Raw genomic sequence first — 18,832 nt, forward strand, 5'->3', positions numbered from 1 at the left:
CCACTATGTTTCTGGCTATAAAATATTGGAAGAGGTTCCTTTCATGGCCTATCGCTTAATCACTGCTGAATGATATAAAATGTCCTGAGAAATAGCATACTGTTCCTTAGACCTCCCAGCTCAGGGACCAATAGACCAGAAGTTAAACATACGTTTTCTTAATCGCTTTAGCAGTTGTATTGTTTCATCTTATCTCCTGCAGACAGCTTCTTAGATCAGCAAGTGTGCCTATTTTCTAAAGTTATTGTCCTCAATCTTGACCATATCAGTAAATTTGCAGTTCAGTGGACTTCCAATGAAAATAAACTTAGCAAACAGTGTTTAATAATTTATTGACTTTTCCCATTAAATGGTACATTCGCTAAGATAACAATTTCCTGGTAGTTTTATTTACAGTCTTCTGGATGTTCTGTAAAACTCAGTAATGATTACAGACTAAAACACACAACATACATATTTTCAAACATTTAAATAGAAGCACATTTTATTCAAAAGTAATTCTACACACTACTTTTTCCATAAAAATATAAAAAATAGTTTAATTACTATATTTTACCTAAACCAGGATATCTAAGAATTTTCTTTCACATATGATGCCCCCTCCCAAAAAAAGGGAACTCCATCAATAAGAAATTGAAAAGGAGACTGCATCACAAAATTAAATGACTAATGCCATCTGCTTAAATTCACCACAACAGCAAATTAGTTCTATTTAGCAACTTGCAAAAGACATCTTGCAGTATGCAGGGTTGTGATGTTTGTTTGCTGGAATTTTTGGCTAATATGCCTCTTTCCTTTCTTTCACAAATGTGCACAAACTTGTCATGTAAAAATAATGGATTGAGCCAAATAATCATTTTATACTACAGACTATAATGCCAGGTACCATGTGCCCAACAAACAAACTGGCAATCTTACACTACACAATTTTGCAAAAATAGCAAAAGGGAAATATCTTCCTTTTGGGAACTATATTTAAAGGTGACTCATTTTTTCTTACCAAACTTCCAATGAAAATAGCTTTTTGTCCTTGCTTTGAAAATAATGCCTCGATTATATTTATCTTACTACCATTTCTCCAATTCATATTCTGGGTGGAAAGCTAAAAGAGTCTGGGGGTTGGGGGGAGGGGGAAGAACCACTATGGTCCCCTCTCTTTTTAGGATACATTTTATAAAAAAGGCACAAAGATGAAACTCCTAAGCAGCATCAGTTATTATGATTCGCCCCACACCCACTCCCTGCCTGTAACCCTCATCTTATTCCGATGCTACTGCTGCAAGAGACATTCTTTGTCTCAGAGAATGTTACAGTTCCATGAACTCAGGAAACAGGCAAAGTTGAAAAAAGACTAGCTAAAGCCTTTGTACAGTACAGACAGCATATGGATCTCTAACAAATTAGCACTAATAAAGGTTTTATGTTGCAATTAATCTTTGACCTGGAAATCTCAGGAAAAGCCATTTGAGAAAAGCTGAGCAACAAAGTATAATATATTTCTCAGCAAAGGGATGGAAGTCACCCTCTGAGCAATACTGTGCATTCAGTTTAGCCAGATAATGGTAATGCTATTTGAGTACTACGCAGCCAATGGTGTCAGAAGATTTTATTCCTCTTCCCCCACTAACTAGTTTATAGGATTTTCTAAGTCTAAGACATAAATGAAGCTGTTGTAAACAGAGGGTCAGTATATGACATATACAGCACAATCTGAAACAAGAAGGTTTTGCTCTCTGGCATGTAAACATTAGGGTTACTGGACTTTAGGTCATATAAACCAATCTGATGACAGATTTTTCAACTAAAAAAGTAAAATTTCCCATTAAAGGAATAACCACAAAAATACTCTTTCAATAAGTCTCACTTGCCATGTAATACCTTTTTATGTCCTATGACCAAATATGCAAAACACTTAGAAAGTTTTAAACTGTAGAAATTTTAACCAGTTAAGCTGTTTGGCAATAATGTATCCAAAACCTCCTTAGAGAATGACATTATTGTTCACTAATACCAGTCCTATATTGTCACCGAACATGGCACCACACTATTTCTTCTTCTTTTTCTTCGGTGGCTCATCATCAGAGCTGCTGTCTGTGCTGGTGCTGCTACTAGTGGAGGAACTAGAATCTGACTCGAAGTCTGAGGAAGAGGAAGAACTACTTGAAGATGGGGAGGATGAGGAAGTGGAGGAGCTTTCGTCACTGTCGCTGTCATCAGAAGAAGAAGAGGTAGAGGAATCTTCACTCTCAGATGAAGAATCACTAGCTGAACTGATGCTGCTATTGCTGCTGGAACTGGTGACGCTCTTAGACCTGCAAGAAACATGAAAAGGACAGATGAGAGATTTTCTTCCCAGTACAGTGGTCACTGAACAGACCTGCTGAAGGTACAACTACAAAAAACAATGTTCATTACAATCTTCCAGACGTGACTCTGTCTGAAGGTGGTATTTCCCCCGTTTTCTTGATTCTATTTTGAACAAATACCCTTCAGCCATTTGAGTAATGGGACAGTGCAATACATACTTCCCCATCATAAAATAAAACAGAACTACAGGAGAAAAAGCAAAGGTTTGAAACTTACTGATCCTTACTGAGGACTGGGGTCTTTGTTTGGTTAATGTGGGAAAGAGGGAATACAAGTTTTAAGTGATAAGAAAAAGTGACTGGACAACAACTAAGATTTTAGAAAAGCTTAATGAAGATCTGTTCCTTTGACACATTATTGTACATGCTCCCTGGATGAAATTCTGGCCCCACTGAAGTCAATGAGAGTTTTACTATTGACATCAATAGGACAGAATTTCACCCAAGGTATGCTGCTCCCAAGCTACTGATGGAGAAGGAATTTAATGTACCCACCACTACAGTAACATTTTGTGAGATGGAAATTTTAATAATCACAGTGAAACTTGCAGAAAAACAAATCCTTTAAAAATAGCTTTATCAAGGGCAAGGAAAAACATGAATATGGGGGTAAATATCATTAAGTCCTGCATGCTCTGCCATTTTTCTGAATTCATATTCTGCAAACTCCAAGCTTTCATTTTGATTTTTAAAAATCAGTCGTTTTCCCATTAAGATGCAGCTATTGCAGATGCGCTATCACTCCTAAGCAGTTTGAGATTTTGGTATGGGCAATGTTACTAAGTGCCAAAAATGAACACCACAGGTTTTCCAGAGATACCTCAGCGAAAAACCAAAAAGGTGTTAGCTCACCTTGCTCTCATTCCATTCAGTCAACTGAATGTCATTCCTAACTGGTACTATATAAAGTGCTAGAAATATTAAGCATAGGTTTGCTTTTCTCCAGAAAAAAAGGACATTAAATGCAAGCATAAGATTAAGGGTGCTTAGCTGAAAATCACTAAGTCAGGAAATTCATAAGCTAAGGTTATAACAGCTACATTAACTCTGCCTCATTGTACATCCACAGTTGTGTCAAATTGACATACGTAGAGCATTGTATTATTATGTTCTGAGCCACTAACAACTTAATATACATCTGTTATCTGTATTTCCTCCCCCAAACATCTGTTTTTTCCATTGAGGGCAGTTCATTTACAGCTGCTCAGGAAGGAATCTCCAGAAAATAAGCTAATAGAAGCCACATCTTAAAGTGGTGTTCGGAATCATTAGGACAGATCACTACATAGGTAGTAGAGTGAGTACTTACAGATAATGCCTAATAGCTATTCCCTTGATGGAAAGATTTTGGGGGAGAGGGCAAGGGCCAGGGATAGGAAGCAGAAAGTCATCTACAATAGAACCTCAGAGTTACAAACACCAGAGTTACGAACTGACCAGTCAATCACACACCTCATTTGGAACCGGAATTATGCAATCAGGCTGCAGCACAGACGAGACCAAGGGGGAAAAAAAAAGGAAAAAAGCAAATACAGTACAGCACTGTGTTAAACATAAACTCCTAAAAAAATAAAGAGAAAACAGCATTCTTCTTCTGCATAGTAAAATTCCAAAGCTGTATTAAGTCAATGTTCAGTTGTAAACTTTTGAAAGAACAACCATGATGTTTTGTTCAGAGTTACGTACAACCTCCATTTCCTAGATGTTCGTAACTCTGAGGTTCTACTGTACTTGCGTTCAGAAGGTTACATAATACAGTCTGTGGTTTGGTTACACAAGGGGGATGAATTGTTGGGGCAGATGAAGAAATTTACTTCCCTGGAACAGGCAGATACACACACATGGTTTAGGTAGAGTACGAAAAGTAACTTTTAGATCATGCTCTAGACTTTTTTTATATATATTTTGTAACACAAGCTTTCTCACTACGGTATGATGCTGTCTGCAGTATTTGAATAGATGCATTGATTTTGAAATTCCATTTCAATAATATATTAATGAGTTTTTATATAAGGCAACTTGAATCAGATCTCTGATACGGCACACTAGATACAGATAAGTGCCTCAGAATAAGCAGTAGACTCACGGATCAAAGGAGGCAGAATCAGCCAGAGTATAAGAACAAGTGTCTTGGAGCTTGCAATCTATCTTCCAAAAGAGTGCCATGAGGCAGGTGGTACGGGCTAGTGTGGGCACAAGAAAGCTCAAAGCAACCTAAAAGTTATGGGGCACAATTGCAGGAGTTTTGTCATTTCGTATTTTTCTGGTCAAGCCAGTAGCAATGCTACTGGAACCTTAACTTCTGCATCTCTTAACTTCAGGATTTTAAGTATACAACAACATGCTGTGTTGAGTATTTTTGTATTTCATTCTTCCCAATACATAGTAAGTGTACTTGATGCTTATATGCAAATAAATGAATACTGTGCTTAGATCTGAGAAAGCCTATAAACACGTGAGAAAACAATTCAAACCAAGAATACGTAATGTTTTAAAGGTGATCTGCAAAGAAAAAAATGGGTATGTCAATGTACAAATGAAGTCTAAAATCTTTTTGCCAAAATAAAAGGGATGTCTTTAATAAAAAACGTTGCTTCTTCAGCTGAGCTGAGAGCTCACCAAGAAATCCACCAATAAAACCAGTCTTGACATTCTTTATACCTTATGGTAAATACAGGCTTTTTAAAAAAAGCCTTTCTGGCCATATATATCATAAAGATGCAAAGAAAAGGGCACCTGACCAATATTTAAAAATCCTTTGCACGTCTCCTTTAAAGGAGGGATTTTGAGTTTTCCAAAATGGAGTGTGGGTGGCTGTTCCAATTAGCAGAGCAGCAGTAAAAGAGACATTAAGCTAGAAATGGGAGAAGACAGCTAGACCATATTTCCGTTAGGGATTGTCACACAAAAATGTTGCTTGCAGATACTAAACACATGACAGCACCAATAGCAACCTTATAACAAAGTTCTACTAGTTTTTTTTATACTAACACAATAATTAAACTGGTCCAGCTGTGGGCTCCCAGCAGCGCTATCGCTACTTCATAAGACCTAGTTTTAGTGTCAATACCTTTGGTTGGTTGGGTTTAGATTTGTTTTGTTTACAGTCACTAGAAAAACTTTTAGAGGGAGATGGCAGTTTGGAATGGGGAAGAGACAAGAAACAGCAAGCTGGGGAGAAGGAACTATTATTAACTGGAAAACAGTAGTCAATTACTGCAGTTATTTGAAAAAAATAATAATGCCCTTCTAGCCAAAGGAATGAATATTTTTTTCTACTAAAGGGAAGAGTATGTAGAGAAGGGAAGATCAAAGAGGAAAAAGTGAAGACAAAGAATTAGAAGGTGAAGGGGTTGGAGAAACTTCAAATGCTCATAGCATGACTACTTAGAGGAGGCCAAAGGCGACAAGCACAATCCTTCATTTGCAATTTCTGCTTCCAGTATCCCACCCACCCTCTTTCAAATTACCCTCTGCCACAGTGAGTGCAACATCATACACTGGAATAGCTGCACTTTTAATCTTTTCCCACATACCTTTTTTTCTTGGTCTTCCTTTCTGCAATACTTTCTCCAGTTCTAATTAAGGGGAGAGGAAAAACAATGGCTTTGATTAATGCAGTGGGAAAAATTAAGTAAACAGATGCACAGTGGAGTTGAGGTTTATAATAGAAAATCATCATCCCACTGGCAGAAAAGTAAACAATGCGTTGTTATAACTAAAGTTCACTTGGCACATTCACTTTCAGCCATTTTTCAACCCAAGAGGAAAACATTCCCTATAACTTAAAAAAAGCTGTTGTATTTTATCCTCTTACACATTTTTTGTATTTGAGTATGTCACACTCTGTTACCTTCTGCTAGGGGTTCTCTACATTAAAATGACACTGTCAGTGTACAAGTTTTCTTTACCTAATATCTCAAAATATTAAAACTAAATTTTCAAAATCTAAATTAGTTTTCATCATTTATGCTCTCCATGAATTCCTCTCTTGTAGCAACAGAAAGAAAAACAGTCCATTTTTATTAATATCATCTCGCTGTTTCACTTTCAGGTCCTCCTGCATTCACACACTGATAGAAAGTCTGGGTTTCAAACACTGCAGGGAAATGCTTCATGAACAAAATACTTTCCTTCTGAATTAAAAAGGAAATCCCAGGGAGAGATTTCTGTTGGTCTTAAATTTTGAGAAAACCTTTCCACAAAGTAGCAATATTAGGCCAAATTTGCCATGACTGTTCCCTTTTTGATTCATATGGCCGTATCACCTTCCCAGCCAACAGTAAAAGTAAACCACATGAGGCCTCTATTTTGCACAGTATTTAAGTATGTAATTAATTCCATCCCTTTTCGGGGAGGTGCAGTGTCTGAGTGGTTACGGTCCTCAGCTATAATCCCGAAGATCCTGGGTTTGAGTACCAAGTATCAGAGGGGTAGCCGTGTTAGCCTGTGTCCACAGAAACGACGAGGAGTCCGGTGGCACCTTAAAGACCAACAAATTTATTTGGGCATAAGATTTCGTTGGTAAAAAACCCACTTCTTCAGATGCATGGAGTTTGAGTGTCACTCAACTTCACACTGAAAGGTTACCTCTAGTCACCCAATTGACCATCTTTGAGGTGATGCTGGCCTCATCACTCCCTTGTATACTGTTGGCTATGAAACTGATATAACCACAGCAGCCCAATGAGCCGTTGGCTACGGAGAAATTTGACTTAACTAATCAGGAAAGCATTTAAGCATATGTTTAACTTTAAGCTTGTATTTACGTCCCATTTGGCATCCAATGGATTTAAGACCTTTCCAAAAAAGGGGATTCTTTCCTTAATCAAGGCCGAATATTAGGAGCAAACTTAGATAAGTAGAAGCAAAAACTATTCCTGGTTTTTACAGTTCAGTTGCTCACATTTCACTTAAAAGATGAGCAGCATTGGATTTTAGAGAACAGAGCTCATCCATACAGATTCCGAAAGAATGTTTTTTTTTTAAAAAACATAGTATTTTAATTAAATAGTGTTAGGTAACATGGAGGCAAATGCAGACTTGCTTACCATCACATAGACCTGCAAAATGAATGAGCATATTGCAAGATGTCAAGCATTCCCACACAACTAGTAAAACGTCATGGGTCTGTGTGCATGAGGAGTGCTTTCCTCACATAATCCCCAGTTGCCATGCAGAGGGTTCACTAAACTACAAACCAGGACCTCACAAATTCTTATCTCAACTCTTTTACTCATTGTTCTCCCTATTTCTGTGCCTTCCACAACCTTCATTAACCAGGGCCTCATGTGCCACCTTAGAGGAGGCACTTATTCATTCATTCATTTTACATCAGGCAAAGCTGCGAATAGAACCCTGGTCTCTAATTTGCCAAAACGCCTTTCAGGAGAAACGGCCTAGATTATGTGTTAGCCTAACCCATGATAACAGAGTGTGGATTCTTTGTCCCGCTCTAGTGGCCAAACAAGACAGTTTATGCGTCTGCTATTGCCTCCATATGAATGTGTATTGTCCTGGAGCTCAAGTGGTAGAAACTCATATTTTTAAATCCATAACTCCCAGGTTCCAACTCTGCAGATGATCCAAACAGAGACACTATTACACTTGGCTATGCACTCTCTACTCTACCATACTCGGCTCCCAGAGCCAGCAATACAAATCAGGACTCTTCATACCCTACATTCACAAGCAGTTGTCTAGCCCAGTAATAAAGTGTGCTGTCTCCCCCTCTACAATCTGTTCCATAAGGGGGATAACAGTAAGCTTTCCCCTATCAGTTATTCCTATAGTTGCCACGGTAGAGGACGATGGCATAAATCTGAAGATTCTGGGATCAAACCTGTGTTGTTTTATTATTGCCCTGCTGCTGCCCTATAGATAAACCAAGGTCTTAATTCTCTACATTAAATTCACATTCCTCCCCTACACAGAATCACACAGTTGGAGTCTGTGCTGATATGCAAAAGAGTTACAAATATGAAAAATTAAGTAATTTGCATGTATCACACAGAATTGCCCAAAATTTGGCAGCTACTGGAATTAAACCTTTCAATCATCCATTTGGTACTGTACTTATGTCATCATTCACTACAGAAAGGCCAAGGTGTCTGCCCTCAGGATGCTAAGGAGGTACTGCATCTCTCAGCTTTGTACTACGTAAAACGTATTAAATTTTTAAACAAGCAGTAATTCAGTTTTACTTTTAGAATCTTACAACAATTTTTTTAGAATTTTAGAAGCTTTTAAAATGTCTTTTCCATTGTCTTAATTAAGAACATTATCTGCAGTATTTAAAGTATATTTACATTTCATTCTTATATCACTGCCCTTCCTCACCCCAGCTATTGTACAGTACTTGACACCTAACAAGTAGGGACAAGGAAATATGTCCCAAAGATTGCATCAACATTTGAATAAATTTTAGGTCTAAAAGCACACAGTCATTATGTCTTAGAGGGCTTCAGAATCAGAATTACTACTTTGTACTGAAGTTCCTCAATTTTAGGTCACACAACCTCCATCTAAGTCAATAACTATTAACTAAATAGAAGGATCATAATGCAAAATTATTTTGCCACATTACCTAGTCTTGGACAACTGGACTTGTTTGCCAGTGCAAGGCTATATTAGATATGTAGTTATTCCATCTAAAAAACTACATCTATCAGAAAATGAAGATGTTAAGACTGACACAATGGCTTTTATTTTGGCCCTTGTAAACGTATATTGCTTTTACAACCATATTGTTCTACGTAGGCTTTTATACGGAATGTCCTAGATTTTTGTTGGGGTTTTTTAAGAAAGAAGTAAAAAAAAAAAATCAGTATGTACACAGGTCATAACATAAGTGAAACAGATTTTGAATCTCATTATGCTGTAATTGTGCACACCAATCAAGTTTAAAAAAAAATCCCTCACATCCATCACATCCCCCTTTTGTCTAGAAAACAGATAATTATTTAAAAAGTGCTTGTGCTAAAAGTCATGCCAAATTTCACCTAATGCCAAACTATTTCCACGTTAAACCTTTAAAAAGAAATAGTTCAAAACATTTTTTTTTAATAATAAAGTATTTTCCTCCACACCGCTCACGTTTTTAAAAACGTCCGAATCATTTTTTGCTCAGACTTTAAAAGAAAATTAACCCTTAGGTGGAGACCTTGTGTAACCCCCACAACCTTCTGGGTGTGGTGATCTGTCCCCTCTAGTGGCACCGAGACCACTTAGAGATTAATGAAGCTGCTACTGCCTTAGTTAAGGCTTTTAGCTCATGCAGTAGAATCTCATGCATTAAGCTTCAGAGGTCCCAGGTTCGATCCCCCCCGCTGACAACCAGGATCTGTCTATGTTACACTTGCATAGAAAATTTCAGCCCCCCCCAAAGAATAAAGATTTGGAAAGTCATAAGCAACTAACAAAGGGAAAAATAAAGTTAGAATGAAAATGCTTAAGACATCTTAAATTCTTAGGTTTCACTTGGCCAACGGCATTAACCACTGTTTTGTCTAACCCTGCTTAAAACACAAGGTTCAACACATCAGCAGCCATTAGTCCTTGCCTATGCTAGTGTTCCTACCATTGCTACCAATAGTGAGTACCACTGCTACTCAGTATATGATAACAGCTAGGAGGATGGTCAACATAAAAATTATATGAAATATCCCTTTATGTTCAACATTTTGGAAAGCTTCTCAGTTCATTAAATGACTTCATTTTCTCTCTGAAGGCACTTTTGATTAAAAGGATGAAATGTTTCAGTGCTCAATTCTTCTTCACTGGGAGAAACAACAAAATTCTATCTAGGGGCCAGAAGAATTAAGTGAAGTCACACTTCAGATTAAGGCAAAGTCCAGTTTGGAGATTTCTTCTTGGTTGCAGGTATTACCTGACTAGGTGTCTCAGATGTCAAAACTACAAAGCATGTAGTTCTTTTAATCTAATAAGATGTATCTCCAATATTTCTAGGAATAAAGGATTGGCAATACATATGAATCCATATCCTGCTCCCCTATTTGCTTTTTATTCTTCTTATTTATTCTTTTATTCAGGGAAAAACCATGCTCCTGATACACTGTTAACGTAGCACATATGTTTTTGTTGGTGGACACATTTATGGTGAGACTATAAAAATGACACATCACATACTTTTCTAACTATGCTTATTGTCCCCACACTAGGAAAGATGTACACAAACGGTTTTCTAAGCCCCAAGTAAACATGTAATAAGATAAGTGGTCAAGATGTCCAGAAAACATTGCCCATTACAAAAAGGCCCCATTACTTATTTTGACTTTATTCCAGTGGCCCATTTTTGTTTAAAAAACCTGTTTGACCTAAGTTACAACACGGAGAGGCTGACCAAATAACCTGTGGATACTGTGGGATACAAATACACGTGTATATCCTCTGATGTACGTACAGTAACTATTAATGTTAATGGGAGTTACACATACAGACGGAAGAGAATGAACACAAAAACCACACAAAGAAAACTGACCATGCTACTACAATCTCCCAAACACAGTCTATATGTACTTCTGCTAATGGCTTTTAAGCCTTAGACCAGCTGATCTTACCTTTGTTGCAACAATAGTCTGTTTTCTTTTTCTTTCAGAGCTTTCGCTAATTCCACTGTCCTTGATGGTCTGTGTAGATATTTTCTCTTCCCGGTACATTCATAGGTCCAATGTCCAAACTCTAAACACTTCTGACATCTCACATGCTGCTTGTTTGCCTCCCTACAAAAATACAGAATTTGCTTAAGAGCAGGTTTGTATTTAAAGTTGGGATATTTAAGCACAATCAACACTATCAATTGAAAATACATGGTGCATTTTAGCATACCAGTCCTAAGACAAAGTATATGTCTTGTTTAATTTGAGCTTTAACTGTCTACCTGTGTTTATTGGTGCTTTAGCTTTTCTCAAGTCAGAACAATCCTGCATTTCACTGGGGCAGACAAACACATGCATATACCTGCATATAGTCAATGGCAGGATTGGGTCCTTTGTGATTACTGGAATGTTCCTGTATCAGTTATTTATCAGAATGAACATAAACACACTTTTCTATTCCAGAACTGGAGCTCTCAAGTCTCTCTTTCTGCTGAAGGGGTAAAGACTAAACTACACTTCACTCTTGGTTGACACATTGGCAAATGGTGTGTGGCCAGCATTTAATTTAGTAACTCCTACTGGTTGGTCTCTCTTTCAATCTTTCCTCACTCTGCTTGGAGTTCATAATTTCTCATTCCCTTCAGAATTTAAAATTCATAAGCAACTATTAAAGAGTTTGAAGAAAAGTGGAAGTGGAGCAATTCTTAAGTTTCAGCCAGTGAACAAAGGTAATTCAATTATTGAAAAAATAATTCTTGTCCCAAACTAACTGGCAAATATTTTGGCAGCATGTTTTATATTCCTACACCAACTGCGGGCAATATGGTTACATAAACATAGATAAATGTTAGTAAATTGTACCCGATGTTACAATCTCCGAAGAATTTGCACCTGCCTCCATAGTTTTTTCAAACAAGCACCTACAAATCTGTTCCTATCCATTGAGTCAGTTTGTTGCAATATTTAGGACAGCCTAATTTTCAAATCATGAGAGTCTAATGATTAGAGGCAGAACAGAATGTCAGACTAAACAGGACACCATGTTCTTTGTGGGAAACTGAAGAGCAATCCTACAATTTCAGCAGCCAGTTAATGACTGCTATCACAAAAGATGCAACTGAGGCATGTGAAGTTCGAGGGTAACATTTTACTCTGTCCATCCCAAGTATAACCTGATTCTGGCTGTCTTGCATGCATAATTCACTAGAGTTAGCCATGCAAAATTTTACTCACCTGCTTCCTGAGAAGGTATAAACTATTAATTTTTCACCATCATCAAAGTAAACATGGGTGAATAATTTTGAGCCCACACTGGTAAATAGTCACAGAGTTTTGCAATACTTTGCTAGAAATCACAGAGGAAAAAAAGCTTCCTTTCAGTTTAATATGGGTTAAAGGAGACTCTGATGATATACTCATCCTGAAGAAGGGAGTTCCCACTAATAACTTTTCACTGACACAGGAAGGGAGCTAAAGTTGTTTCCTCTGTTTTATTTTTCCCTACCACTCCTCATTAATTTCTTTAGCTTTAAAATAAAACGTTCAGCACTTTTACTGTGATTCATATTTACACTCCCATGAGGTAGGTATAAGTCTCATTTTACAAATGAGGAAATTAAAGCAGAGATATTAAGTGACTCACCCAAGGTCACATCACAAATTGGTGCCAGAGCCAAGATTAAAAATAGGATTTTCTGACTCCCAGTCTTCTGCTCAGTGTATTGCACCACACTGCCTTTCAACTCTGCCTTTTACCCCTCTTCCCTCAACTGAAAGACTCACTTCGGAGTCCATTCAGAGCCACTCAACAGCCATATACTACTAGAAAGAGGAAAATTCCTAACTGCATATTTAGCATTTAGACACAGTGAATAGGGGTAGGAAGGAGGAGAGAGAGGCTATTAGCATTGATGGATGTTTTGATTTGGTGTGGAACTATGAGTCACCTACTGAGGTACAGAAGAATGGTATGGTTTACTGGCCTTTGCCATCACTTACTCAGGCTCCCAGGTCTATCAAGTTTCTAATAGTCATCCTGTCTAGAACATCCAACACCTTTTCCAGACTAAACTTCTTTGGCTTCTTGTAAGGAGAAATGGTGCTAATTTAGATTCAATAGGGAACAAATAAGACTCACAATTAATTGCACACAATTAACTTTGAGAATTTATTTTCAGTAGGGAACAGAACGTTTAGTAAGTAGGCTGAACAAGATTCTAGGGCTACTGAAAGGTTTTTAAAAGTTTTATTTTCTCAAGCTCCATTTCTAGACTCCACCGAGAGAATGTCTGTGAATACTGAACTGCCTTGAGACACATGTTGCACTCAGTAGGCTAATGGGGGGCTGACCATTAATATGACTCTACTTCAAATTTTACAAAGGTTAAAAAAAACTGAAGGCTAACTAGGTGTATTTAGACTACCGAATACATGGAGTTGTAAACAAAATGAGGCCCCAAACAGCCAGTAAACTGTCACTGATATATTTTGTGGTGCATGACACTTAACAGACAAATATTTAAAAAGATCTTTGCTACTACAATGTTACCGTATAGGTTTGGATGTAACATAAAAACCTTCCATGTGCTGGAGGGGTATCCAAACTAATGGAAAGATACTGCTCCCAGTCCCCACTAAGAAGAGGGGCTGAAACACCTATATATTGTAGCAATATACGTTTTAGACATGCTTAGAGATAGATCAAGATTCTTATGCTGCCTGCCTAGTCATCTATGGAGATTAGTAGAGAGGGAAGATTTTTCTGCTGCATCAGCTCCTACAGAAATCATTGAATCCAGGTTTGTTTGTTTTTGTCAATGCAGTCAATCTCCAAGAGGAGGTAACTAGGTTGATGGAAGAATTCTTTTGTCAACGTAACCGCATCTACACTGGGGGTTAGGTTGACCTAACTAAAGATGCAAAACTTTTCACAGAGCTGAGTGACATAGCTAGGATGATCTAATTTTTAAGCAAAACCTTAGACTTCTGGCTGTGCCACAGTTGCCATATGTGAGCAGAACTAGCACAGTTCCTCCACTTAATGAGCACACAAACACAAACAAACATTCAGCTTTTGGTGCCAACTCAAACCAGCACATATCTTCTTTACTGGAAAACACTAGAAAACTAGATAGTACAACTAAACAAAAACATACCATTGCTTCCAGGTCCCAACGCCACTCATCTCCTGACCAAAAAAGCAGACGATTCCACCCAAACCAAAATCAAATCAAAATCTAAATGCAGTCTAATCACCGGGGGAAAAAAGATCAAACAAACTAGACTTCTACAGATTTCTAAGCACAGTCCTAATAGCTAATCTCATGCAAGTTAAATGGACAAGACTAAGGCCTTGTCTACACTACTAAGTTTTGTCGACAAAAGGCAGCCCAAGACTGAGCAAAGACGACATGTTCCAGGAGGTATTGCACTTCTCCAATGCAGACAAAGGGAATGCAAGGAGTGGAGGGAAGCTGAAAAAGAAAAGAAAATCAGAAGTTTGTTAAGGATGCTACTGAGCAGATGATTAAATTCATGGAGGAGCAAATGCAGATGCTGAAGTCCTTAATATTGCTGCAGACTGAGTAGATGCATGCCCGCTCTCCCCTGCAGCACATTGAGAACTTTTTTCTATGCACCCCTCTCCAAACTCTGCCCACATAGTCCTTTCTGCTTTCCTGGACTTCTCGGTTTCCCCTTCACTCCACTCCCTCAGACAACTTTAAAAATCAAAGCTGTACCTACACACAGCTCTGAACGTCTGCCCTTGGTACCTCCTTTCCCACCAAGCATCTTTGTGAGTGTGTGTGTTGTTCCTTGTACAATAAAAGCGAAGTTTTAGAACAGTAACTCATTTTTATTTGTTTCCTACAAATTGAGATAGCAGGCACTACCAATACATACATAGGCAGTTTAATCATTTGCTTACTGGAACGTAATACCGAAAATGTCACCATTGCTTCCTACGAAAACTACATGTAATGTAACATTGCAGCACCAATCACAAAGATATACATTACTGGTTCTCATTTTCAAAATGTTGCTTCAAAGCCTCTCTGATTCAAATTACCCCCCTCTGGGCCCTTCTGACAGCTCAAAATCAGCAGCCAAGCAGTCTGCCTTAACACTCCACCTCTAAGCAAACCTTTCACCCTTAAGTTCACAAAGATTATGCAATGTACAACATCCAGCTATAACCATGGGAATATTATCCTCATTGAGGTTTAACCTGCCATAAAGGCATCGCCAGCGGTCCTTTAATTGGCCAAAGGCACATCCCAGAGTCATCCGGCACCTACTTCAGCCTGTTGTTGAACCGCTCCTTACTGCTGTCGAACTGCTCCTTACTGCTGTCCAGGTTTCCTGTGTAAGGTTTCATGAGCCAGGGCTGAGGAGTGCACCGGGTCTCCCAGGATCACTGTAGGCATTTCAATATTCTCCACTGTAATCTTCTGGTCCAGAAAAAAATGTTCCCACTTGTAGCTTTCGGTACAGGCCAGTGTTCCCGATGACACCCCACATTGATGTCAGTGAAATGCCCCTGGTGATCCCCAGGCGCCTGCAACACCATGGAGAAGTACCCTTTCCTATTGAGGTACTCCATCACAAAGTGGTCTGGTGCCAAAATTGGAATGTGTGCGCCCTCTAGCACTCCTCCAGTTAGGGAAACTCATTTCTGCAAAGCCATCCACTGTTTCACGCATATTTCCCAGAGTCATGGTCCTTCGTAGCAGGAAGTGTTTAACTGCCCTGCACACTTGCATTAATGCAGCCCCACCAGTTGACTTCCTGATTCCAAATTGATTCACGACCAACCAGTAGCAAGTCTGGAGTTGCCAGCTTTCACACAATGCTTGCCACACACTTCACTACCAATACGGCAGCTCTCATTCTGGTGTCCTTGCGTCACAGTGCTGGAGAGAGCTCCACACATAGTTCCAGGAAGGTGGTTTCCGCATCCAGAAGTTCTGTAGCCACTGCTCGTCATCCCACACCTGCATGACAATACGATCCCACTATTCAGTGCTTGTTTCCCGAGCCCAAAAGCAACGGTCCACCCTCTGCAGCTGTTCTGTGAATGCCAAAAGCAATCTAAAGTTGCTCCTATGCATATAACACAGCATGTCAGGCTACTGGGAGTCTTCTTCAGTTAGGAGCTTCACAGATAACTGCACTGCCATCCACGATGTCTTCATGACAGTTATCAGAGCATAAGAGAGCAGTGCAGAATCCACAAAGATGCCAGGGTGCACAGCAAAGAAGGGCCATTAAAAATTCTGCGAAAGAAAGCCAGAAGCCAGTGGAATGCTGGGACAGAAAGCAATGCATTACAGGACACTGAGCCCAGTCCCAAGATGCGCCACAATCTGCGCCACCTTCCCACAAGACCCAGCAGCAGAAGGTGTCGAGCTGGACTGTGGGATACGTACCCACAGTGCACTGCTCGGACTGTTGATACTAGTGCCCCAAGTGTGGATGAACTCTGCTGACAGAGGGATTGAGTGTGAACATGCAATACCGATTTTTATTATAGCGCTTTTTGAGTGTCGACATAACTTTTGTCGACAAAACTCTCTAGTGCAGACAAGGCCTAAGGCAAGCTCATATTGAACATGGGATCAGTAACTATAAACTATAAATGGAAGCTAAGGGATAAGTAACACAATGCAAAACAAATACAACCAACATGCAAAAGGATAAGTTGAAATGGAGAGACTGTTCCAAAATGAAAGGGAAATAATAATTCCATAAATCATTAGAAATTATGAAACTTTCCACTGAAAAGCAAGGAAAAACTATGTAATCCTGGAAAAATGCAAGAACACTATCCAGCCCATTAATCGCATCTGAAACAGACAAATATGACAAATCATTACAGGGAATAAACTCTCAAAAACTATAGCGAAACCCTAACCAGATGTTTGATGTACTTTATCTACTGGTATCCCAGGCTTATCTTTTGCTCACTTGGCTTGAAAGCCTGTAAAAACACCTAACAACAACAACAACAATTCATTTGAAATTACTTTGGCCAAGTTACTTTAAAGTGACCTGCACAACTTAAAAACAAAAATGTAGGCTTGTGCTTTTTTGTGTGCATTGCTGTAGGGGTGTTAATAAAAGAGACCTGATGTGATTTTCTTCTGCCTTTCTTTTGATAAAATAGTGTTTTCTCTCTGGTTTACTTGTGGACCTCATAAATCTCCCAGAGGGGTGTATTGTGAGCTCTCACACCTTAACTGAAAGGTGGGGGTGTTGAACCTTTAACATTTTGTGGAAAGAATGCCATGATTGATTAATTAGACATTGGTGTTAACAACTACTCAAAACAATCGGACTAAAACATCCTTCCCCTCTCAGTCATTCAGCTTTCATTCTGGACTACTTTAATATCATCATTTCTCTAGTTCTTCAGCCACCATAGTCTGCCAAGACACACAAGTTCTGAATTTCTGGTGTAAAAAACAAGCAGAATATTTTCTAAACTTTTGAAAAGGGGGAGAAAAAAAGCTCATTTAACTTCTTTGTTTATCAGGGAGCTGATCTGTAATGGTACTTAGCTATCTCATGCTGATAGTGAAACACTTAGTTTGTTAACATTCGTAAAGAACTTTGAAATCCTCAGACGCAAGGAGCTAACAATTATTTATTATTCCTGTAACGGCCTGTACCATGGTTAACTTTTAATCTTCCAAACTGTATTATAGAATTTGTTTTTATGAATCAGTGAGCAGCAGGCCTGTCCCAGTTCACAGACTGGGTAGAATTAGCTCTTTCTGGGAGGAAGTACTTCATTATCCACTCCAACAAAAGATTTACAACTTAACTTTAAAAGAAGAAAAATCTGCTCTCACGCTGTGGCCCTTTACCCATGGCACTGTTCCCCTATGGGGGACGCAGGGAGCGAGGGCGGGCTACTCTCCAGTGCTGCAAGGTGCACGCCAGACACCTGAGGAGCTGTGGAGTCCTGTACACATGCAATGCATTATCTACTGCCCCTCACCTCCTATACCAGAGCCCCTGGAGTACGTGACTGGGCAGGCCAGCCAGCGCTACCCGCCCCGCTCCCAAAGGGCTTGCTCCACACCCAACTTGCAGGCTCTCCGGGTTGGGTGAAGTCAGCGAGTCTCCTCCCCACGCACACGGGCATCCCCGACTCCACCGGGACTCTCCTTCGAGGCGCCCCCTCCCAGAAGAGCCCAGTCTCTGAAGCTTCCCTTCCAAGACAACCCTCTTCTCCCCTGCCCACGGGACCTCGCTTCTCTCGGGCTGCCACATGAGGCCAAGCCCCTCGGGGTTCCGCTATCACCGGGGACCCTCCCTTAGCCCCCGGCCCGGCGCACTCACGCCTGCCGCCGAGCGATGAGTCGGTGCATGGGAGTCGCCATCTTAGCCCCTGACCGGAAAGTGAGGAGAGCCGACGACAGGCCACCGCGCTGCATGCTGGGCAATTCCGCCCTCCTCCTCCTTCCCCATTGGGGGAGAAGCCGGCAGCTGCTTGCGACAAAGAGCCAGGCGGCTAGAGCGGACGCGCGTTGGGGCCCGTCCTCCGCCTCAGCTCTACTCCTCCAGGGGGTGGGGAGAGGGCGGCCCGCCTAGCGGCCGGTGCTGCTCTCTGCTCCCTTGCTGCCCAGTCTCCTTGTCCCTGGGAGCCTCTCGCCCTTCCTTGGGCTATGTGCATGCCTGCCCCCTGGGCGGTCCATCCCCCTCTTCCCCTCCTGTACCCACAGGCACCAGTTGTCGCCTGTCATTTAGGTCTTGTGCTGGTCGCTTCACACTTCTGAGTGTCACATTGATGGATTTAGGTTTCAGAGTGGTAGCCGTGTTAGTCTGTGTCAGCAAAAAGAA

The 18,832-nt window shown here is 40.0% G+C and overlaps 1 protein-coding gene across 1 annotated transcript; it reads right to left on the reverse strand.

The window, feature by feature from the left end:
- Positions 1-315: 315 nt before the first annotated feature.
- ZCCHC10 (zinc finger CCHC-type containing 10) lies at positions 316-18,430 on the reverse strand. The gene is made up of 4 exons (XM_050962869.1): positions 18,332-18,430; positions 10,946-11,107; positions 5,903-5,944; positions 316-2,312 (listed from the first exon to the last, which is right to left on the reverse strand). The coding sequence occupies exons 1-4, from the start codon at positions 18,424-18,426 to the stop codon at positions 2,045-2,047; spliced, it is 567 nt and encodes a 188-aa protein (XP_050818826.1). The 5' UTR covers positions 18,427-18,430; the 3' UTR covers positions 316-2,044.
- Between the last annotated feature and the right edge of the window lie 402 nt (positions 18,431-18,832).

The sequence above is a fragment of the Gopherus flavomarginatus genome, chromosome 7 (genome assembly GCF_025201925.1).
Source record: "Gopherus flavomarginatus isolate rGopFla2 chromosome 7, rGopFla2.mat.asm, whole genome shotgun sequence".
NCBI lineage: Eukaryota > Metazoa > Chordata > Testudines > Testudinidae > Gopherus > Gopherus flavomarginatus.